Source organism: Corvus moneduloides, chromosome 3 (genome assembly GCF_009650955.1).
Source record: "Corvus moneduloides isolate bCorMon1 chromosome 3, bCorMon1.pri, whole genome shotgun sequence".
Classification (NCBI taxonomy): domain Eukaryota; kingdom Metazoa; phylum Chordata; class Aves; order Passeriformes; family Corvidae; genus Corvus; species Corvus moneduloides.
In genome coordinates, this window is record NC_045478.1 from 118,405,754 (window position 1) to 118,429,761 (window position 24,008).

A 24,008-nucleotide genomic window follows, 5' to 3' on the forward strand; every position below is an offset into this window, starting at 1 on the left:
CTCATCCTGCAGCTGAAGTATAAAATATGACATGCTTTTGTTGGTTAACACTGGGTACACAAACGTGTGTCAGTACAAACAAGCATAAAACTCCCCCGTGTTATTACAAATACAAGTGATGAGAACTTTTTCACGTTCTCCACGTTTGCTCTCACCTGATAATATTCATTTCAACTACAAGTTTCCAGCTCCCTCTAAATATTTCATCTCATATGGATTCACACTCTTAAATCACACCACTGAAATAGCCTACTCCTCTACCCTCTTATATTTTTATGATCCTTTTAGAGGAGTTCTGTATCATTTATTTAGATTCATTATTGCTTTTCTCCCTTAAAAGCCATTTCATTTAACGTAGCTACCACTTCCATTTTTCGATATATATATAAAGGGGGGGGGGGGGGGGGTGTGCGTGTGTGCTCTGAGATCATGATCAGCATTTTGCCAAGCAGCAAGCTGCAGTTTTGCCAGTCTCATACTGGAGGACAAATCAGTGACAGATTCTAGATCCTTTATATGCACACGGACTACAAAATGTCAAACAAATGTAAGCAAGTAATTCCTTTTCCCTGGAATTCCAGTCCAGTATCTTTGCCCAGTTCCCAGAAGTCAACATAAATCAAGAAAAGACTCAAAGATCAAGACACAAAAAGACTTCCTACTTCTTACAGAGTTTCAGAATGAATCTCTACAGTCATTAATAATCCCAAATGAACTGTCAGCACAACACACTTCCCAAAACAGAACATTTACACACACACTAAGTGAAAGAATGGGAAAAACTGGTTGCTGGTAATTTAGACTCTCCAAATACATTTGGGAATACTCATCAGTCCGGTTAAATCTGCTCTGTAGTCTACAGAGGCACACAAAACTTGTACAATAAGTACTGAGTGCTTGCACACACTCAGGTATGAACATCAATTTAAATGGTCAGCTTAATTAAAGCAGGCAAGTTTAAGCACAGACAAGCCCTGCAGTGAATTGCTGCTGAACACATATTAAAAAAAGACTGGGGAGGGGGAAGGAACCACTAAGCCGTAACTCTTCCCCACTTCTTTCCCCAAACATACTCAGCCTAATCATACACAGTTTGTCCAAACAGGAGCTCTGTGGGGCTTTTCCTTCTCTTTGTTTTTCCTGCTTTCTCGAAAGCTGTAACAACTCCTTGGCTCTTTTTCCAGGCAAGGCTGCCAGCTTCTATAAACGGACTCCAAGCCTGGCAGGCAGCAGGCACAAGTCTGGTTACAGTATCCCTGCTTTGCCATCTATTTCTGCAGACACTTATTCCAATGCTTGCAAGCCAAGGGTATTTTCCTTAGGTTTATCTATTCCATCTTAGGCAGCAGGTAAGATAAATTCCTTCAGAGGCGATTCCAGCTCTCCCTCAGGTGATTCACGTTACATGAAAGACTTGAAGAGTTTTTCCTCCCTGACATTGCCAGAGTTGCAAGTCAGTATCCTGCCCACAAAACCCGTGCTGATTTATTCAGCTTCTCTTATCTCCCTCCTTTCATTCTCTCAGCTGATACAAGGCATGCCAAGTTCACGGTGCTCCCCCAATGCTGCACTGCTGCTCCCTTCCCCTTCCAAAGGGAACATTCTCTGTACCTATTTAGCAAGATGGCTTTTAAAAATAGGAACACAAAATCCAGTGCTGAGTTCAGGATAGTTATGGGAAATACAGCAGGTGCAAATCTTCTCTTACACAGCATTTTCTGATGATATGACAAAGGAAAACTTCGCTTGCAAAGGGCTTAGAAGGACTTTCCAGGGTAATTTTCATCCCAGTGTTTTCCAGATATGGTAACCAAAATCCCTTTCAGCCTACAAGTACTAGAAAAATGTTTCAAAAGGCCAGACTGTACCAGACAAGACTGAGCTTTCTGAAGAAGGACAGAAGGTGTCTGTGCCTCCTTAGTTGCATGCTGTCCTCAAAATTCCCACTTTCATCCATTCATTACTGGCACAGAATTCCCAGTTAAAAATACAGAATTCAAAGGCAGCAGAAGTTCAATATGTGGAAAGAAATTCAGAAAAAACACCCCTCAATTTAACATGTAATTTACTGAAATTTGGAGTTGGGCCCGGACATAGCCCTACATACAGACATAGCCCTGTACTTTGTGTGAGGATCCAAAAAGTCAGCTCATGGTGCTTCTAGTCAAAAATATCATTGAATAATTTTCTGGATGAAAACATGCTACTGTTTAATTTGGATTTTTTTTTCTCTCTTGCCTGATGCAAACACATGAGAGTTAATTGGAGAGCAGCTTTTAATTTTCTAGCACTGCAATTGTTCTGTGTTATTGAATCCAACACATTAATGTGGTACTTTGTTGATCCTGTTGAACTTATTTCAAACCCAGCCAAAGTCAGTCTAAAAATTTCCCGGCTCCGCAGTTACTTCTTCACATCCATTGGGTGTTTCTGTTCAAAGGCAGAAGCAGCGGGGAACAGGTTTGTTCCCTGCAGAAGCCGACACAAGCTTTGGACAGGATACACAAGGCAGGGGAGGGACAGTTAAACATCCACATATCCATATGGAGCTATAAAGTGAAATTTGATCTCACTGTGAAGCACTCATACCTCAGCCCACCCCTCAGAGGGTCACTTACCCCTTCAGAAGGCAACACACTGATAAAATGACCTTATGGACTCCTGCATGTTCATCTTCTGTCCTAGGGTGCCCTACAAAGAGCTCCAGTGCTGACAAGATATGAGTGTGCTTTGAAGGTGCTTTGCAATTGGTTACAAAAGGCTCACAGGCAGCAATGAGCTGCAAAGAGGCTCCAGGTTGAAAAACGAAAGCTGGGCAAGGGAAAATTATTTGTCACCTAAGTGTGAAAGATTTTTACCATAAAACAACGAAGTTGTCATCTTCAAACTACAAAACAGTACTTCAGAATGCAGTAGAAATGCTACTAAAGACTACTAGAAACAAAAAAATAGTTTTCCCAAGCGTTGACAGTGACTGTAAGTTGCTCACACAGCTTTTCCTTCTCATTTCTCCCTACAGTTTTATTTTCAAAGACCTCAGACACCTTCTTGCTTCAACATTTTAGGAACAGGCATCTCATCTATTGTAGCACCAAATCTAAGTCAAGCTCAGCTCCATTTATTTTACTATCAGGTACAACAATGCTTCAAGCCAAAACTTTAAAGGCAGGTTTTAGAACTAAGACAATGCCTATTTACAAGCAATTATTAACTACAGCCTAATTATGCATTTTTTCCCAAAATTTTCAGGAAAGCAATCTGTCTTCCCAGTCTTTTTTTCCCCTCAAACTGTACCAAGCACTAAGATGATCTTAGTGGCATCTTTCAAGCTGAACACTCTACACCAAAATGCTCTCAAACTACACATTTTTTAAATGACAGAATGATTTGGGCACATCAGTGTGTTCCAAATTCCTTGTGCTTAAAATATTCTGTTGAATCACCCAGAATTCAAGAAGTTTTAGAGATGCTGTTTTTACTAATGCTGACAAATATGGCAAAAAGCCAAATCTGCCTCCTCCAGGCTCCAGAAGGTCAAACAGGAATAAATGGAGACATGAATCAGCCCAGAAATGTGGGATTAGAAGATGTGCAAGCAAGTCTTAGCTTCATTATAGTCATTACAGACAGCAAAACTCCCATTGCACATCTTCAGTGGGTACAGGGGGAACCCTTTCTACCCAAAACATCCTGATTAAGGCATAAGCCACTCCAATTTCCAGTGCTCAAAAATACTGGGTCTCATATCCAGCAAGGCAAATTACTAAATTCCTTTTTCAGAGCAGCTCTGCTTGATGTTGGCAGGCAGCATGCCTGGAGTATCAGACATTTCTCCCCGTCTCCCATTCCCTTATTTGACTTCGCTGACCTCCACTGAGATATGGGGAATCACATCTTGTCCCCAGGCACTCCAGACCTGCCCAGTCCTCACTGTCCCAGACATCCCCACTGAGGTGGGGAGATTTATTTACAGGCACAGGAGTTCAAAGAGGTTTTGCACCTTTTTATTTAAGAAGAGATTCTCTGTAACCTGCAGGTATCAAGACCATTCTCCTGAAGATCCTGCTCTGCTTCATGAGCTACTTGTGCTGTGAACTTGAATCATCATTTTGTTGGCAACTGGAAAAGTTTGTATAATCTGCAATTCTACTCTATTAAGACGCTCGAAGGACAGAAGTGACCCCAAGAACTTATAAGTCCAGTTTCACAAAAACTCACAATTATCACTGCAAATTCATCAACAACAAATACAGAATATGAATTTAACTTGCATGTTATTGAAATAGCCTGCTAAGCATTAATATACAGGCAGCAATCAGTGGCTTAAGGGATATTTTCTTCTTCTAACACATCCAGTAGAAGCTTGAAATGCTTTTGCTACCTAGGCAGAGGGGCCTTCTTTGTGTTTAAAAATAGCACTAAAAGAAAAATACTTTGATTCCTCAGCACCAAGTTCTTAAGGTTGTTTACAAGTAATTGATAAATCCCAAGAAGCCAGTTCAACACCTTGCTGTTACTTCCAAGCAGTTACAACCAGAACCTGGAGAAGCAGCTTTTTTGATGTGTTTTTTATCCAGCTTTTTACAACTCTTCTTACAAAATGCCAGTCCTACGCAAAAGGGGGAGGTCTGATTCCCACAAAAGGCTTAACAGCTCCCCTGAAACTGGGATAAATGATATTGCTGGTCAAGCAGCCCCAGAGAAAGGAAGTTTGTGCAATGGGTATCTCCAAAGTGACCCCAAACACGCTGTCAGATCTGCCCTTGCTCAGGAAGGGAGAACACTGTGGGTGGCACTTTCTCCAGACTCTCTCTCAGCTGAGGCCTGAGGATAAAACATTCCAAGGCCATGGGAAGGGATCCTGAGGATCTGGATCAGCTCTGAGGTGCTGAATTATAGAGGAGCCTAAAGCCAGTAACGAACCAAAAACATTTCAAGGCTTCCTCCTCCCGACTGTTGCTTTAACAGTGGTAGACAACCATCCATATTTAAACTATTGCTCACAAATATATTTTCTCCAGATGCTCTGCTTATCTTCTGAATAACCTCTTGAAAACAGAAAGAACTATACTTTAAGGATGAATAAAAACATTGTTGTTATTATTATTATCATCATCCTGTGTTGTTATATCCCACTGATGAGGGTAATAGCAATGGAAAGTGTCAGGAAAAATGAATCTCAATAGCTACGGAAAAAGTTCTTATTTAGAATCTGAAACTGATCTGTGCACAGGCATGATTCAAAAATTAAAGCAACTCTGGACTAGTTTCAAGTGTTCTTACCCAGGAATTTCTGTTACAGCTCTATCAGTGATAGCTGCAAATGTTTGGAGAAAGCAAATCACAACTTCAATAAAATTGTACTCACCAAGGAACAACCAGAAGTACATTTATAAAGTGCAGGGACAAATCTCTTCAAATAAGGACAGCAGATAATTAAAAATACACATCCCCACTGGAACAGGCACTGCAAAGGGAAACAGGGCTCACAGTGGACAAGAAGAAACATGAAGATGAGTGAACGCGCAGACTCTGGAAAAACTAAATCACTACAAAAGGAAATTGGTCAGAGAACAGAAACAGCAAATGTGGGGAAGGCATGTTTTTGTTCAAATTTTACTGCAAGTTTGGTTTTCTACCATGACCTCGGCTGTTGGCTGCTTTACTTGCAGTAGCAAAACAAAAACAAAACAGGAAATTCCACAGCTGTCTGAATCAAAAAGTGGGCAGAAGAAAAGGGAAATGACAAAAGTTTGAATGATTTTTGGCAGAAATTCAAGCAGAAAAATTGAGTCTAGTTGACATTTTCCTTATTTCCTTTAAAAATTCTCTCTAAGATATTTTTCTCATTGGTATTTTATTTCAATTCTTTATTGAGAGAGTATCTTGCATTTACATACTTGAGCATAACATTTTGGCTTTTTATCACTTAAAGCAGTTGCTGACAGTGTATTAGCAGTTGTTTTTCAGTATTAGGTAACTTAAAACTGCAAAATCTCAGTGAGCTCCATCCACACAATGTGTGACAGCATCTGTCAGCCTGAATTAGGTTTTTTTTGGGATCATGCTGATCAGAATATGCCAACAAAGGCACTAAAATAATAATAAGCAAAAATAATCACCTCTGAATTAGGAGGCATCTTCCCATCAGTGACTGCTGACATTTCCTTGAGGACTGGGCAGGTGGAAGCCTCACTGGGTTGCATTTTTTGTTGGGCACTACGAGCACTTAATGACCTCGGAACAACAGGACCTGAAACAGGGAGCACAGAAGGGTCAACACCCGTGCAAAACTCAAATGTAACAATCAATGAAGCTGCACAATGCCTGATGACTGGCAGGAGATGGAATATGAATGCAAGAAGATATCCTGTATTCCTCCTTGGTGCATAACTTATTCAAGCACAACCCTGAAGAAAATTATCAATGTGTCTTTTATATGTGTCTTAAACCCTATTATATATATTGTTTCAAAAATCGTTGTTGCTTGTGAGTTTCACAAGAAATACGTTTCATACCTATTATTTTTGAAGTTTCCATGATGAGCAGCCATGCAGCAGTGAGCCCAGCACCAGGGAATTGGGCCTTTTTTATTCTCCCTACAAGAGAAAAAGATGTTTCTCTCTATGTAAAATAAAGACTGGTGGATAGATCTAAAATATGGCAGAACAACAAAATCTTATCTGCAGCTAAAATATGACATGAAGTTAAACGGGGGGAAAAAGGAAAAGAAATCTAAATGCTCCTATTTGAACAAGCACTAGTGTCCCTGTGTTTCACCTGCCAGCTCCAGCTGTGCACAGCAGTTCCACACACTCTGCTCACAGGCTGCTCCTATTGTCTTGGGGGACTTTTGTTTAGTCTATGGTAGATGGCTGCATTTTAAAATAATAAGAAAAGAGAACTCTGCATTATCAGAACTCATGCCAAGCAACTATAAAGAATTTTGATGGCTCTTTCATTTCACATGAAGCTTTAATCTGCAACAATTACCTTCTTCCAGCATGTGTGTGTTCCCTCTTTGTGACTGACAGGGAATACAAAAGCCAGGATAAGTGATATTGGCTACAAGCCGCTTGGATATGACCTTTTCATTGAAATGTTTAAAGCTTTGGCTGCTCTCAAGGTTTAATCCTCAGTTCCTCACTTGGGCAAAATGCTTAGAGATCTGGAATTCTTTCTACAATGATTAATTGAGCCATTTATTTCTGCTCCCTTGCTTTCCCAGGCAATCTGATCACGTGTGGCTGACTTGAGCACACACCTTCATGAGATCAATAAAAAGAAGTGAGAGTTGCAGTTATTTCTATATTTCTTTCATGTCCCAACCTGCGATTATCAGGTAGGATGTAAAACATCTGGAACAGAGTCAACACACTCCAAATAATGCAGGACTCTTTGCAAAAATATTCTTCCAATAAAATAAGGAGTCCTTGTGTTTGTGTTTGCCACTGAACCCACTGCTGAGATGATTATTTTAACAAGACATCACGGTAGTTGTTGTGTTCTTATAGGAACTTCTCACGGGTTTAGATTCTTACTACTTTAAAACTGAATAAATAAATTAGCATAAGAGGTAAAAATATTTTACTGAGACAATTCAGTGCCCATTACCACAAAGTAAATATTCAAGAATCACTTCCAAAGGACCACTAGGTGCCATTTTCAGTTTATGGCCGATTTGTGATTTTTGGTTTTTTTGTTGGCTTGTTTTTGGGTGTTTTTTTGTTTTTTGTTTTTTGTTTTTTTTACTTCTTATCCAAATGGTCTAAGATATTCTTGGCTTCTGAGGACGCTGGAAAGCACAGAATTATTTGGAATCAAGACTGCAAACAAAGCTCTTGGATTCCATGTGGCTGTAGATATAGGCAAGATCACAGCAGAACTAAAGTTGATGGGTTTGTATATCAACAATAAATCTCCCAAAAGAACTCAGAGAAACCCCAACCCACCAGTGCTACCAATGAAAATCACCCCCATGGGGAAAAAAACTCTGTAAATGACATGTTAGAAAAGAATTGAATCTCTGCCTGAACTCAAAGCTGTCATTGGAGCAGAGACAGGTTGTTCTGCAGCAGTCCTTCCTCCCAGGATACAAATGGAATCTGTTCTGTTTGCAGGGGAAAGGGATCTTTTCCAAACGGCTGCACTGGAGGGAATTTTCCATGCAGTTTTCACAGGCTGCAGCAACTGACACTGCTGCTGCAAGCAAAGCAGGTGAAAGTTAAGTGTTTGAGGCAATCCTGCAAAGGCACAGATCTTCAGCCAACAACAAAACAACTTCTTTTGCTGGCCAGCTAAAGTTACAACAACTTGGTAGATTTCTCAAAATATAAAGCAGAATGTATTTGAGGTATCTTCTTCTTACATAAAAGTTCTGGAACTGAAATAGATGCCTGCTCTTCCAGAAGGACTCTTCCCCACCAATGGCCAGAGGGTGGTGTGGCACAAAAAAGCCAGGGGGATCAGATTAGGGTAAGATTTAATTCTTCAGCTTTAAGAAACAAGGGGTTCCAGCTGGATCAGCCACCAGCAGAATAATTGCCAAAGTTTAGCTTCATTAATGCCCACTGAGTAAGTGACACTGCAATGAGGTTAATAGGAACTGTTCACAGCCACCTCAGAGCTGCTGCTGGTCACCATTCCTGATGCAAAACTTTCTCTGTAACACAGAGTAGCAGCTCCTTAATGAGGCTCTCACGGCTTTTCTGAAAAGCTTGAACAGTACAAATATTTAAGAGATTTCTGAATGCTCAGAGGTGGCTTTCACATCCAAAACACTCAGTGTGACTTCACCCAACTTTACAGCAGCTGTTCCTACCTCAAAGTTTTGGAGTCATCCAACCTCTGTGAACTCCTAAACCCACTGAAGGTGACAGCTCTGCACAAAGGCTTTGCTTTACCATCCTAGTACAATTAAGCCTTAAAGCTCATACCCTTTCCAGTATTTCAGATGGACAGGCTGCCAGTCTGCTTTGTAGTGTGGCAAACTGGTAATTAGGAAGTTTGACACGTAGCAAAATATTTGTGGGCTAACTGTTGAGCAATTATTTATTCAAACCTGAATCCTGGAATTTCTCAAAACTTCTGATGTTTTCCTGTGGTTACTCCAGGAGAAGCAGAGCAATTAATCCAAAAGCCCCCCCAACAAAATGACATGAAGTCTTTATTACCTTTAACCAACCATTCCGGCCTGCACCTTTCAGCTGTGCTGACGTAACCAGGGAAGAGAACTGGTGTCTATTGACCATAAAAATCACACCCACAAACTAAGGATAGTGCTAAACAGACCATTTTTAAGGTAATTCTCAGGCTCATCTTCTAAACAATCCTTTGATCTACTGCCAAATTTATTCTAGTGTCGACTTAAGAGCTGGAGGTTGAAAACCCTTAATGACTTATTTTAGTGCTCATTTTTGTACAGATGCATTATTGTTTATAAGTGTTGTCAGTATAAAAGGACAAATAACAAATGCCAGACACATGGTTTGGGGGAAAAAAAAAAATCAAATCACCAAATTCCTGGAACTGCAGCTTTAATATGAACTCAGTAATTTTAGGCTAATAATAATTAAAACCCTCACAAATTTGGTAATATTTACCAAGACTTACCATCTCTGATCACACTAGAATTCATCAAAACTCTGCAATTAATCATCTTGATGGATATGACTCTGGTAAATGTGCAAACTGTCAGACACACCCATTGACAGGGTGAGAGGAAAGTTCTGCCAGTATTTTCTTTACTTCTATCAACAATCTTTCATTTAAAGTGTTTGACTTCTTGTTAAACACTTGTAAATGTAAGATACTGAAATAATGAAGCAGGAAACAAATTGTAAATCAAAGCCTTCAGTTTTTCTCATCATCAATAATCTGGTTTGTTCATGTAATGGGAAACAAAACGTTACATCCTAAAAGATCTGTCAAAAATTTCTATTATATAAACCTGATCCCTACAGTGAATAAAGTTCATGCTAGGCATAGCTCAGGGGAAGTCTTCAGGTTCACATTTATCACAGACAAATTTCGGGGTTTTTCTGCAAATAATTTCTTTTGGTGCTCAGAACTCAAAGTGCTGTTAAATAAACACAGGGAGTATCCCTGCATGGGAGCCTAAATGAATTTGAGAGCTCCTCCATGATCTAAACCAGTTTTCTTGTCGGTCTTGATAAAACAGTGTAGGACCAGAGAGTGGTACTCAAATTACAGCCATATTATGTACTTCCTCCTCAGGATCCTGGAGACCAAGGAAGTAAACACTGAATTACTGAGCTGAAACTGAGAACAAGTTCTAACAGCCTCGCACTCTCCAGCTAAACAGGGAGAAAGTCACTTGAATTCAGCTGCTCTTTTCTCTCAGCAGGGGTTGTTTTCTGTGGAGCAGAGAAGAGACTTGGACATGGGAAAACATTCCAAATATTAAACACTTCTGAAAACTCTCCGAGGTGTCTTTCTGTGCCTAAATAGATCCCAAAATGAATGCCACTTTTATTTGGGCCTTTGACAAAATCAAACAGGAGGAAAAAGGATTTTTTAAAAAAGTGATACGAAAAGTTATTTATAGTAAAGTGATAATGAAAGTTGGTTTGTTGGGGGTTCTTTTTGGAGAAAAAAGGATGCTCAGCACCTCAATACCTTACAACATAATCTGCAAGTGACCCTTCAAAGATGTGCACACATGGAACACCAGGGGAACTTCTTGTGTGAATATCTCCCTTAAAGTGATGTTTAACTAAGAGTTATTACAAATGGGAAATACTAAACACTTTCAATCCAGTTCTGGCCACACTACAAGTGCTGAAGTTGAAAATAACACACTGACTCCAAGTGTATTCTCAAGAGCAGTGCCCTGTGTATAATGATCACATATGCAACACTGGGTGTGACTGCTCACATTTCTTTTGTTTTGGTTTGTCCTTGACTGCTCAGGGAAAAAAACCACTCTAATATTCTGTGCCATTACTCATCTCAGAAGTGATTATCTGTGAGAACAAGAAAACTCCAGCCGTGCAAAAGCCAGTGCTAGTAAAGCAAGCTTGAGAGAACCTACTGCTCATGCTATAAAATGTGTTCATAAACTGCACGTGCTCCACTTCTCAATGTGAAAATAAATTTCTCATCAGGTTTGCAGGCTCAGAATCAGAGAAAGTAAAGCATTAAGCAGGTAATACAGTCAAATCTATGTATAATGAACACCTCAAGCCATCAGTATATTTCCTCTCCACTGAACTTTATTCTCTTGCATCCTTTTCCCTGCTGACAGACAAGAACTAAAATAAAGGATTTAAAGTTGATGTGCACAAAAATTCCCTTGTTCTCTCACCATAAACTTGTGTACAAGTGAACAGCTTACAACAAACCCCTTCTATTTTGTCAAAAATAACAACATGTGAGGACTGGGAGTTCAGATTTGTACGAACCAATGTGGTAGTTGGTGACATCTGAAAATACTTTTTTCTTACCCTGGCTGAGATGCAACCAATTGTGCCAGAACTATGCTGCAGCCCCAGTCAAGCAAAAGACAAAACCAAAGGAATTGCAGGATAATGTGAACAAGCAGCAACATTTACAGCTGGGTGGCATAACCTGAGAACAGATAATTTACCAGGGCAGGAAGATCCAAGGGGCTGATTGCAGACCCATTCCACAAGAACTACCTGGAATCACACAATTGCCTCAAAACCCACTTTACCTACTAGGTCACAACATTATTTTGATGTTTAAGCACCAGATAAGCCCTTAACCTACTTTGAAAGTGCCCAGTGGAGCACATGTTCCAGTTCTGCATGGAGGAGAAGGGAGAGATAAATCACACGTCTGTTTACCTGAGAGCACAGATGTGGGCAGCACAGGGAGAACAAGGCAAGAGGGAAAAACAAGGCCCAGCATCCCACGTGCTCCAAGAGCATTCCTGAAGCACAGCTCCAGCTCATCCTGAGCAGTGTGATGCTCCTTGTCGTCCTTACTGCTGTGGAAAAGGTGCTTCTCTAAATGTCTTGTGAAGCAGAAGAGGAGCCAGAAGATCCTCAGGACTCTGGATTCCTCTTCACTTCCCAGCCCTATCCCAATGCCAGCATTAGCAGCTGCTTTCTGAGCAGGGAATGCAACACTATCACCTCCAGCACTCAGCAAAAGGCAACTTTCTCACAGGATTTGGAGCCCTGAGGCCTAAGGGGAAGATGCTCAAAATTTTATTGTGCTTTACTCCTTGCTGTGTTGAGCAACAGGTCCAAACCTCCCAGTCATTTTCCCTGAAGGGTGAATTCAGCAGCATGTAAACTTCTTTTAAGGTTTAACACTTTCAGATCCCACACCAAATGCAAGCATATTTCAGCTCAGTTGGTCAGCACTTTCCACAGCACATTCAACAAGGAGTTTGCCTCATGTTAAAAACCAAGAAAACCCTTTTTTTCCTAATCATTATTATTATTATTCTTTCCAGTAATATCCATAACACGCCAAGCAGTTTCCAAACACCCTGTTCGTGCCTTGAGAAGTTCACAGTGCCTGCAATGAAGGCCATGGGATAAGGCACACCCATACCACTGGCCTCGACCAGAAACACACACAGTAACTCTGCCTGGACCTAGTGGAATTCTTTTCTGCTGCATGGAGTGATACCACTATTGTATCCCATTCCCCTGAGCAGAGGCATTCTCATCTCTCCTAGATGCCCAAATAAGATGGAACAGTTCTGTTGTGACTAACTGTTACAAAGATGATCGTTCTTCACAAGTTTCAGTCATTGTGAGTCAGGCCCATCACCTTCAGTAACTCCAATAAAATGTTCTTCACTGTGTTCTACTGTCCAGACAAAGAAATGTAAGGAGACAAAACAGCTCAATAAAAAATGCAACAATGTGAAGAAGTGAGTACTCACATAAATCATTTCAAGGTGAAGCTAATGTAGTTTTCATCCCCCTTCACTCCAAATAGTATTTATGTTCGGGTTGCAGCTGAAGTCAAATTCCTGTCATTTATCTAAGGTACAAACCCAAATGTCTTTAAACCAGTTTGAAAATATTACTTGAAATTTGTAAAATAAACTGATCTTTCCTAGAAAGAAAAGAAGTCATAATTCAGTCACCACCCTGCCCTCTCCAATAGCACAGGTGAGTTTATGCAGTGGATTGACACTGAGCTGTAGAGTCATAACTCCTTCATCATTCATGGCAATTCTTAAAGAAAAAAGAAAAAAATTTCATAAGAGAAACATTCTTGTTGCACTTTGGAAATGATGTGAAATGTTAGATGCTTATCCAAATGAAATAAAGCCTCTGAGCCTTCAGAAAAACGTTTCTTTCTAGAGAAGTATTAATAATGCTGAACAGAGGCTCAGAATGTTCCATGCAAATAACTGTATCGAGATGCTTTCCCAGTTACCAACACCTCACAAACATCTGAATCAAACATGAGGCAAGAACCTGGTATAAACCTCTCCTCTGTGGGTGATAAAATATGAAACAGCACCTCAGCTCTAATCAGATTATCACATGAAAGGGAAAACTTTTAAAGGCAAATTACACTAATTTAATCTGTATTCCTCTTTCAGAATTATATTAGGATTTCATCCCAGGAAATCTGTGACAATCCTAGAAACTCAAGACTTCTAAATACCAAATACCAACAGTAGTGATGGTTTCTTCACCTGTTTGGATGGAAGAGCTGAATCACAACGGGACATCAGAAACTATTGGGTGATTTTAGGCCAAAAATACCAATTTGTTTCAAGGAAATTCCTTGTTTAAGAGGAAAATGCATCCTGTGACAAGGGCAGGGTAGAGCCAGGACTTTGGTGCCTGCTAGCACAGGGAACACAGCTGTAACTACAGGGAAAGTCACCTTGGAGTGTAATGCAATTCCCAGACCATTCAAGGTCCAGAAGAAATCCATTTACAGCTAAGAGCTATATAAATATCACATGCAAGAGAATTCCAGGACAGTAATGTGAGAAGGTGGGAAAGGAAAATGGACTATTAAGAGAGGTGAAATGAGGAAATACAGCTCAGGGATTCTTTGGTTGGATGAGAAGGAAGTTGTGGATGATGCCTGATGTGGGGCACTGTGCTTTGAGATGTTCCTCAGAGGGCCAGGGAAGAGATTGCAGCATTGTCTGGAATAAAATAAAATAAGAAAAAAAAGATTTTCTTGCTTTTGATAATTCAGGATTCTGAATGGTATCGAGATCGAATAGAAGATCTCATAAATTTAGTCTTAAATAAGGGACTCAGCAGCAAAAATGATAAATGGTGGTATAAATGAGAACAGAAGCTTTTCTTCAGTAACTAAATATTTAGCTGGATAATCCCTGAGGATTCCTCCAATCCCAGATAAATTCTTGCCTGGCCCAAATCAGAGCACCCTTCAAGCCTTATTTGTACCTTCTGAGAAGTGCTCAAGGTCCCAGGGACCTTCACCTGTGCTCTGTTCCAAATGAGCCTCACCCAGCCCTCGTGAAACCGGAGGAAACAAGCACAGGGAAGAGAGGAAAACCACGGGATATTCTGAGAGAACACCACAATAGCTCCTACTCTGCCTCACTCTGTCCTAATTACTGAAGACTTTTGCCTCCTGTCAGAAGTGGCTGCAAATGTAGCTGTCAGCTGGGAGCTGGCTGTGTGCAGCAAGCCCCAAACTTGCAGGATGCCAAAATCACCCTCCAAAGCCAGGGGAGAGCAGGAATTGTCACATGGAGGGGCACTTCTTAACAGAGCTCATCTCATGAGCCACTTCTGTGTGGAGGAATTTTTGATTCTTTGGTTCTCTAGAGAACTAAAATTAATTTCTTTTGGTAATTTTAAAGCTTATCAAGTTGAAGGAAAGTTCCTGCAACAGCCTTTCATAATGTACCAATTTCCATACAATTCTGTGGCCCTCCAAGCATTTACACAGTAAGATTTTACCTTTGTTGTAGGAAACTCCTGTAACAAAATTCTGTATGAGATCTTGTGAAAAGGAAGATGGTCTTTATTTAAAAATAAATCTGATCACACTGACTTTAGTTAGTGGAACTCTCACTCAAATACTCACAAGCACGAAGTGTTCTCTATCGGAATATTTTATGGCTCCAGTTCAGGTGCCCATCTTCTTGACACCTTCTATTTAGGTTAGTTCCTCCTCTTCACTTGAATGAAATCACACATCTAGCACTCTGTAGCCATTAACAGAGTTTCCCTCTTAACCCTTGTTCTACAGTATCCTTTGGAGCCACCACAAACACTTCTTTTTCCCCATTATCATTTTAAGACAGTTCTACATAATTTCAGTGAGGAAAAAATTCCCTACATGTCAAGTTTCAGAAATAATTATAGTATTAGAGCTACAGGCAATTGTAGCTGCAGACTGTTAGAAATTGGGATGTACAAAAAAAAAATCAGCAAACAAATTCTCAACGTGACATTTATGATGTTATCACAAAAAGCACCAAACTGTTCCTTGTTAAAAAATGAAATTAAAAACCTTATCTACTAAACACATTTGTGTCTTAGAACAATTCCAGACATGTGACATTGTGCAAAGAAAAAAACCCCATGAATAGTATCTACCAAGGCTGAGCTCTGTTTTCTAATTAGGTGAAACAAAAGATCCTAAATTTCTTGTTAGGGAAAAACAGTCAATTTTACTCAAAGAATGCACTTCTACACACAGATCATTTAATCAAAACTGTAGATAACAGTGTTTAGCAACTGTACCACAGAATGTTTAATTCATTTGCTTGGTCCAGATCTTTGTTTTAGTGAAAAGAAGTAAAAGTTAATTTTCTGTGAGGAATAAATCCTGAACAAGTCTTGAATCAGGGTACACAGCAGTGCCAGCACTCCATCCCAGTAAGGACACCTGACAAGCAGATTAGTCCCAACAGGAATGTTTTATTGATTATAGCCTGTCATATGACAGTCCCTCTGCTATTTATGTACAATTAGCATCAAGTTTCATCCTGGGCCACTGCCACTTTGGATTTAATTTTACTTGGATCCAACTACATACACACGAATGAGCCTCCTACAGTCGCATTCCTTGGTGTGGGAGCTGTTTTCCCTTGAAATTGCTGGGATATATTTTCAATAAGGGCCTAAAAATGCTGCAATTCATAATTTGTGCCTTCGATCCACTGCTTTCAAAACGCACACGTCACTAATCTCAGGCTCTGTAACATTTCAGGCCGGGACACAGACATGAACTCAGACTACGGCTTTCTTTAGCTTTTCACCCCAAAACAAAGTTAATAGATCACACTGGTCATTGGTAGCTGAGTTACAGCCAGCTCAGGAGAAAGGCAAGCTCACTCTGCCAGAACCATGAGTAATCACAATAAAAAATTACCTGGCTGGGTCAGGCAGCTCTCACTTTAAATGCAGGGAGCAGCCCCCTGGCCAGGACAGCATTTTCTCCCAGGATGTTGAGTCACTCAGTGCCCAGAGCTGCAGAACACCAGCCCTGTGCTGAAAAGAGAGGTGGCAGTGAAGCTTCACATGCAGCACTTTGGATTTCTTCAGAATTTGAAAAAGATTTTGTGGTGCCCTTTAACAAAAAAAGCCAAACAAAACAACAACAAAAATCAAAATTCCCATTAGTCCTGTGGGACTTGACTTTTATTCAGTCATTTCAGAATTTGCTAGAAGGGGACACATGATACAGTTAAACATCAAACTCTGTGATCGTGTGGGGATCTAATACTAAAATTAACAGAAAAGCTTCAGCTGGCACCACGAGTTACAAAGGGGACAGACACAAGGCTTTGCTCCATCACAGACCCACCACAGGGCCATGCAGAGTTAACCAGGATCCTTTTAATTATTATCCCTTCCCTATAGGCTTTGTGTCAGGTTTATTAATTCAGAACACTCCTGACTTCCCTCTTTTTCCTTCACTGCCCTGCAGCCACCCCAGTGCTAAGTTTGAGGGTATTTAGAACACCATGGGACACTGTGACCCAGCAAGCCCAGGGGACAATAAATCCAATTTCAATTCACTGCTATGCTACCAGAGGACTAATATTTTCTATTTCTTCAGGAAGTTCAAACTTCATGAATCAACTTTGAATTTCCTAGGATCACAGAATTGGCTCCAAGTACACATATTCCAATTGTTTGTTTCAAACCAACCGAAGTTACAGTACTCATTTTGGAGTCAAATGAAAAAAAAAAGTTACCAGCTCCTAAAACAGTAAAAAGAAAATAGAAAGTTTTCTTGGTGTGGAGGCCCAGTTTAAAAGACAAAGTCTTCCATCCAAATCCATATAGTTTGTTTCAAAGTAAGGGGGGGGGGGGGGAATCAACAAACCAATCTGTTGCCTTAAGCAAGACTTTTTTTTTTCCCAGGGCAATGGCTGACTACAGGGATTAATTCAATCCAATTTTTGCAGTCTCCAGCTGAGCCTGATGGTAGATCCCTTCTGCTCTCCCAAGTAGGTCACAGAGCACTCCTAATCAGTACCAGTGTGCCATTCTTTTAATCTGTGGCCACTTATTGGCCAGGGATGGATTTTAAGTACAAGCCATAGCCAAAACACAGCGTTGTGAGCTGCAGTGAGCTCTGTTAGTGCTGGAGCTGACCTTCTGCAGTCTCAAGGAATGCTAAACAAGCCCTGCAAGTCACTACCACCCTGCCAGACTCACATGGAACAGCTCCATGGACACAGATAGTATCCAAGGCACTCTGACAGCAGCCTGGGCTAATATTGGCTGCTGCAGCACCATTGAAAGAGTCATGCCAGAGGTCACAAACCATCCCTGGCAGCTCAGGGGGAGTCTGTTCAAACAGAAAAAGCAACACTCTCTTACCTGCTGCTTATTTCTTGTCTTAAAGGCATCTAGAACTGCTTAAGCTTTAAGAAGAAGACTTTGCCTTCTCAGAGCCTGCCCAAGGTATTCTAAGGAGCAACAAGAGATCATCCTTCTGCTTACCTTTATTAATGGAACTGCACATTCATGTCTCAGCATCACCTCTAAGTGTTGTACACTGCAAGTCTGACATATCTTTCTTTAGTCAGTTAATATCACAAGAAAATTCGTGGTGATGCTGCTAAGTGCAGCCAGAACTGAGAACTAGGTTTTCAAATGGAAGAATAATTTGGCTGTATGGTCCACGAAAGAGAAGGACATTAAGAAAAGGAGATTCCTCTCTTTGCATTTTACCTATCTGGTTGCTAAACAAAATTTATCTTTCCACACGAGGTAACTGGATGGCCTGTTAGAGAACAGGATTCCCACACAGAAGGAAGCTTCCTAAGTGCAGAATTTGTGCCTGAACTTTTTTTGCCCTGCAAGTTTCTCAGAAAAGATGCTTTCCTGAACATACTGAGATGTCACAATGAAGGGACAAATGTAATCTTTACCTCAGTCCTCATGGAAAAGAGCACGATTAGGTATTTAACTAAATGGGGACATGGATCCAGCTCAGAATATTGCTTTTCTCTCTTTCACTGATACAGGAATACAGCTCCTGAAAAGCAGTCAATGTCCATTCAAGTGGTCAGGAACAAGGCTAGAAGGTAGGTCTCAGCCCTTTTTCTATATGATCACTTGGTGGTCATCCATGGACCTTATCACCATGGTATTTTATGGAGCAGTTCATGAGGAAGACCTAAGGCTAAGAATTTCATGGATAGTGCAGATCATGGATAGCAAGAGGTTTGGAGCTGGATTCCCGTCTAGAGGTTCTCTTGCTCCCATTACCACAAAGCTGGGCAGCCATTGTGTGACCTTGGAAAGGATGGGTTTTTCCTTGCTGTAAACTGACTTTTCTGCTTAAATTTCAATAATGCCTCAAGTCTGAACTCTCATTCTTACAGGTGTTCCCCTGACAAGAATACTATGACATTATTTTTCTTGCCATAAAAAAGTGCGTAGCTTAAATTAATGAAGTACAGTATGTTTATTCTCATTTTGAGGAGATGAGGAACTACTGTGTGAACAGCACATTAGAAGCACTAAAAGCATCAAAGCAACATTTGAAATGCTGCAGTTATTCCATAAGGTTGTCATTACTGAGTCAAATAATTCTTTCTTAGACTCAGTGTTAATCACAGCAAAGGGATGTGCAAAACAGTAGCAAGCAGCTGCTAAATAGTCAGTAGTTTGCAAGACACTTGTGAGGTATATTGCCAAAGCTTATCTATATAGTTTCATTTTCATGCCTGCTATCAGCTTGTTCTGACCAGCACTGGAAATCACATCTCTGGTGATACTCTAAACTCACATTCTGAATTGTCTCTGTGCAGTGTCAGAGTTCAGTCATCAGTGAGTGATGCACTTCCCAGTACTTACAACCCTGTATTTTAAAGTCACCCTGAACTGACAACATGCCTTGTCTGATACACTTTGAATTGCTCCAACTCTTATCTTTTCTGATAAGAGTTTCTGGAGACATGCTGGTATTTCAAACACTATAAAATATGCTTATATTTTTGGGTGTCTCTAAGCAGAATGACCAAATCACTTTCAGGTCCATGACAGCCAGATTACTGCTGGTTTAGGTCTCACAGGGTTCCCAAGACCAGCAAGTTCCTGATCACTTCCCTGTCTTCTCACTGCCTTTGTAAACTGCAGAGATCCATGGCTGGGAGAAATGACTGGGAATGCGGGCTAAGCTTGTGTATTTGCTAAAGAACTGCCTGGATCATTACAAGGTGTGCAAAGAAGAAAACCCATATTTGTCAGCACTTAATTTAGCATACTTTGCAGGAAGGTCTTTGATACTGACTGCAGCAAAGGCTGTATTCCATGAATGAAAAATGTCTCTGAAGAAAGCAAATGATGGAATAAGGATAGGTAAGTGTAACACTTCCTTACAACGAAGTCATCTAAATAAAAAGCTAACTCGCAGCCTATGCTACCAGGCCTTTCTGCAGAGGAAACCAGCTTCCAGGACTTGAGCTAAGGGTGAGGGAGGCATAAACACAGCAGGAGACGTCTGGCATCTGTGCATCCCACACAGCAGTTACAGCTCTAAGCCATGTGCCAAGGATGTGGATGACACCTCCCAACTAAAGGAAGACAAGCAGGGAAGCAGAGGGATTTGTAGCTGAAGAACCAGAACAAAGCCCAGAGCTTCTGCCAGACTTCTTCATGATTTGCTGATTAAAAGTCACTTGGGATGTCTGACTCTTAGAGCTCCTCATCCCCGCAAAATGAGAGTAACAACACTGTTCTTCATTAATTTAAGCTACACATTTTTTTATGGCAAGAAAAAGAATGTCATAGTATTCTTGTCAGGGGAACACCTGTAAGAATGAGAGTTCAGACTTGAGGCAATACTGAAATATAAGCAGAACAGTCAGTTTGCAGTAAGGAAAACCCATCCTTTCCAAATAACCAGACCCAAAACATGCTGCATGATCCACAGCTCCAGCTACAATTGTAACGTGCATTTCATGAGGTTTTCTTTCTGTGCTTCCTTTTCTTTTGGAATTTCACACCAGTTAATGAAGCCTCTTTGTAACTGCAGCACATTCATTCACAAGGCATTGGGGAATTCTTACTTCACACTAGTTAAACAATTCACTGATTTGTTTACAGAAAAACTGTGCCAAATAGCTGGACTGTTGTCATGAACCTTCACCCAGACCTTTTTTATAGCAGTTACTAGATCATAATGTAAAATTAGATTAAACATCACTGAATGAGTTCCTACCAAAAGCAAAAAGATAAAGTCCATACTACATCCAGCAAATGAAATTTGGACAAACAGCTCTTTCTTGTGGATGAAAGACAGTTTTACACTGGGATTTACCACTGATTTCCACTCCATATCCCTGTGAAACACAAACAGCTACAAGCAAATATTATTGCCCAGCTGTGTACATGTGCTCTGATACAATACACAGGGAAAGACTAAAGACAAGTCAATTCTTACCAAATCCCATTCTATTTTTGTCCATCACTCTTCTCATACTGAGTCATGCTTGCTATCATTTTCATGCAGAATTATAATGCCAGAGATCACAATAGTTTTCAGTGAAGGAGCACTGATAAAACACAAATATTTGCAGTCTCTGGCACTATAAAAAGCAGATTTAGATTAGGAGGATTAAAGCAAGTTTCCTCTATTAAAGATACGTGATAGATCACCCTAAACTCTCTCCTCCCCTCAAACGAGAGGAGCACTTCGAAGAAGAGCACTCAGCCTTTTCCACACGGACTCTCCCGAGCAGGTATCACATTTCCCAAGGAGCGGGGCAGTTCCTGCAGGAGCAGCGATTCGCGGCCCTGCTCAGGGCTGTAACTTTCCACTGCCCAGCCGGCTCCTCGCTGTGCCCCAGGCTGGCCTGACCTTTCCCAGCGCACGCAGCCCCTCGCTTTGGGCCGTGCTTGTGCATATTCCAACAGCCAGGGTACAACCAGGAGCGAAGCCGGTGAGACAGTAAGTGAAAGAATTCCAACAGGAGAGGAAATCAGGGAGTGAGGTGGTTTGCTACACAGTTACTGCTGCAAATAAATGAGACCCTGATCCAGTTTCTTGTGAAGCTTGTGTTGAATTTACTACAAAGCAAGGAGAATCAGGCTCTGTGGCTGTTACTTTGTCATGAGCAGAGCACACTGGGAACAGGCATCTTTTCCGTCAAATCTCTGACCTAACATGTGGACCTGAAACTGATTTTGCAAATTGGGGCCCTAAATACAAAGGCCCTGCTGATAGGAGTAGCAATGTCTTACCTCCACACAGCTTTTTTTTAATAACTTCTCATGGTTTTTTAAAGACAACTTGAAGAGGAAGGATACACATGCTTCTCCCTTTCCTGTTCTTCCTACCACCAAACCATCTCTTTTGACATGTGAGAAATCCAGCTCCTACTCCCTGTCCTTCCAGACCCCCAGAGACAGCAGCCAGCCCCTGCCTGGCACTGTTTGTACCACGCAGAGGGCTTTGCTCTCAAGTCCAGATCAAGAGAATCAGATGTCTTCCTTGAACAAACATTCACTCCTTTGTGATCCTTCACCTTTCCTTCTCTCACCTTCCAACAGAACAAACTGTCCTCAGAAGCACAAAGGGCTGGACCCTGTGCTGAGCTCCTGTAAGGTTATAAACTGTAGGAGCAGAGAGAAGTTTGCTGGGCTTTCAATGCCAGCTGTTTGTTCCCTGTTGTCTGGGAACATGGAAAGGAGTGGCAGTGCCATAGCAGGCATGTGAAAGACCTGGCTGTGTAAGCAGGAACAGAAGCCATATGAGGTCAAAGGAGGAGCTCGGATCACTCCTGCGCTGGTGCTAAAAAAGCAGGGCTGTACAGTCAGTACAGAAGGCAGCAAAAAATAAAGTGCAAGCTTCACAGTGCAGGGATGGAGGAGTTTGCTCCTAATGTGCAGAATATCACAGAGAAGACATCAAGACAGAGAGGAGGGTTTGATGCAAGGCTTGGGGAGGCTGTCCCAAGCTTGTTAGGCCCTAGGGACTCAGCCTTTGCTTAGTTTTAATGACAGTAGAAAAGTAACAGATTAAACTTTAGTGCCTTACCATGACCAGTGTGTTGCCTTCACTGTGCTCTCAGACACAAAACATAACCCTGAGAGATTAATTCCATTTGATTTTAGTTACAGCCATGAATGTTTTACTCAGGGGGAACTGAACAGCACGAAACGTCCTGCAATCCAAGGCTCTGCCATCTTTTCTCTCCAACAGAGCTCTTTTAGGATGAACAACACCTGCCAAAGCCCAGAGTTTTGTCTGTGATGGAACCCTTGCATCCAGAACAACTTTCCTAGTTATTAGTGATCCACAATAATTAATGGACTCTGTATCACCAAATCCAATGGTTCCCATAATGCCCAGAACTACTGATTCTGTTCTAACGGCATATTTTCTTCACTGGTAGTAATTTCTACGACTAACTTTTACAACAGTATTATCCAATCATCTGTCCTCCCAAAGGAGATTTTCCTTATCTTTTAATCTCATGACTAGATGATAGAAGGTATTAAGTGTCATTCCAATTGGCTCTTCATATCCTCCTTCATATCTCAGCTTGTCTCCATCATGATGCCCTCTGAAGACAAAATCTGTGTGCTGACTAATCCAGGTCAGCAATTGGTGGCTGTTACTTCTTTTCTTGTTCTCAGCAGGATGAAAGCCTGCTGTGTGCCACGAATCCTGCTGCAGGTGTTTTCATGGCAATGGTAGACCTTGGGGCCCTGCTGCTGGAATCAAAAAGAACCTGCTAGTTCCTGTCACAAAAATATTTACTACCACATGGCCTCAAAATTCAACTCACCTGTGTTGGGAACAAATGCAAGACAACTGTGCTTTGCATGGACAAGCCCATATAAAGTAGGGGATTTGCATAAAAACCTTACAGATATATGTACACGTGGCATATGGAAGGGTGTGGGACTGTTGCCAGTTCTATCCATGACAGCAAGATTGAAATGGAGAGGAACAGAAAATATATTTGGAATTTAGGAGAACCAAAATTATTAGTGAAAAGCACTCCCCACCAGAAATTAATTCACTGCTAACTAGGTAAATAATGGTTCCTATTAAGTTAAGGGTGTCTTCTTGCAATCAGTAGGTATTTGTAAATCCACAGCATTGGATTGAGCTGCACACCCTGTGAAACTCAAGCCAACACCACCTTTGTATAAATTTGTTAAAAACTACTGCTTTTTAAACAACTGGGATACAGCAGTATCTCCTAAAAAATTGGTATAAACCTGCAAATATTAGATTATCCACAGGCATTTCTCCTGATTCCAAGAGGTTGCAGACCAAGTGTGTTTAGTATATTTAAGAAGGTAAAAGTTTGCTTCAAACCTAAGCAGCCATTTCCACTTTGCCCAGAGTAAAAGTGTGTTCTTTTCCTCCAGCAATACAAAGTAGGTTAGATTTAAATTCCAGTCCACAATGCTTCCCACTGGAGTGAATCTAACCCAAATTCACAGCCTTTTACAGATCACAAAGAGCATAAGAGTAGTAACAACAGTCATTAAAAAGGGCATAAGAAGGAATATAGAAATCAGGAGCTTCTTCTGGATTAAACGATGAAAATGTGAGATGTGCCAGAATCCTATGGG

General features: G+C 40.9%; 1 protein-coding gene across 10 annotated transcripts in view; it reads right to left on the reverse strand.

The window, feature by feature from the left end:
* Positions 1-24,008, reverse strand: part of LOC116441625 — a 55,290-nt gene that overhangs the window by 24,275 nt on the left and 7,007 nt on the right. For all 10 annotated transcript variants that reach the window (XR_004239194.1, XR_004239193.1, XR_004239191.1 and 7 more), the window contains exons 4-6: positions 6,519-6,599; positions 6,123-6,253; positions 5,369-5,467 (exon numbers count right to left, since the gene is read on the reverse strand). Coding sequence is in view for 2 of the 10 variants with exons in the window: in XM_032103733.1 (XP_031959624.1) it covers positions 5,369-5,467; positions 6,123-6,253; positions 6,519-6,599 (311 nt within the window). In the remaining 8 variants the exon portion in view is untranslated. The remainder of the gene's footprint in view (positions 1-5,368; positions 5,468-6,122; positions 6,254-6,518; positions 6,600-24,008) is intronic.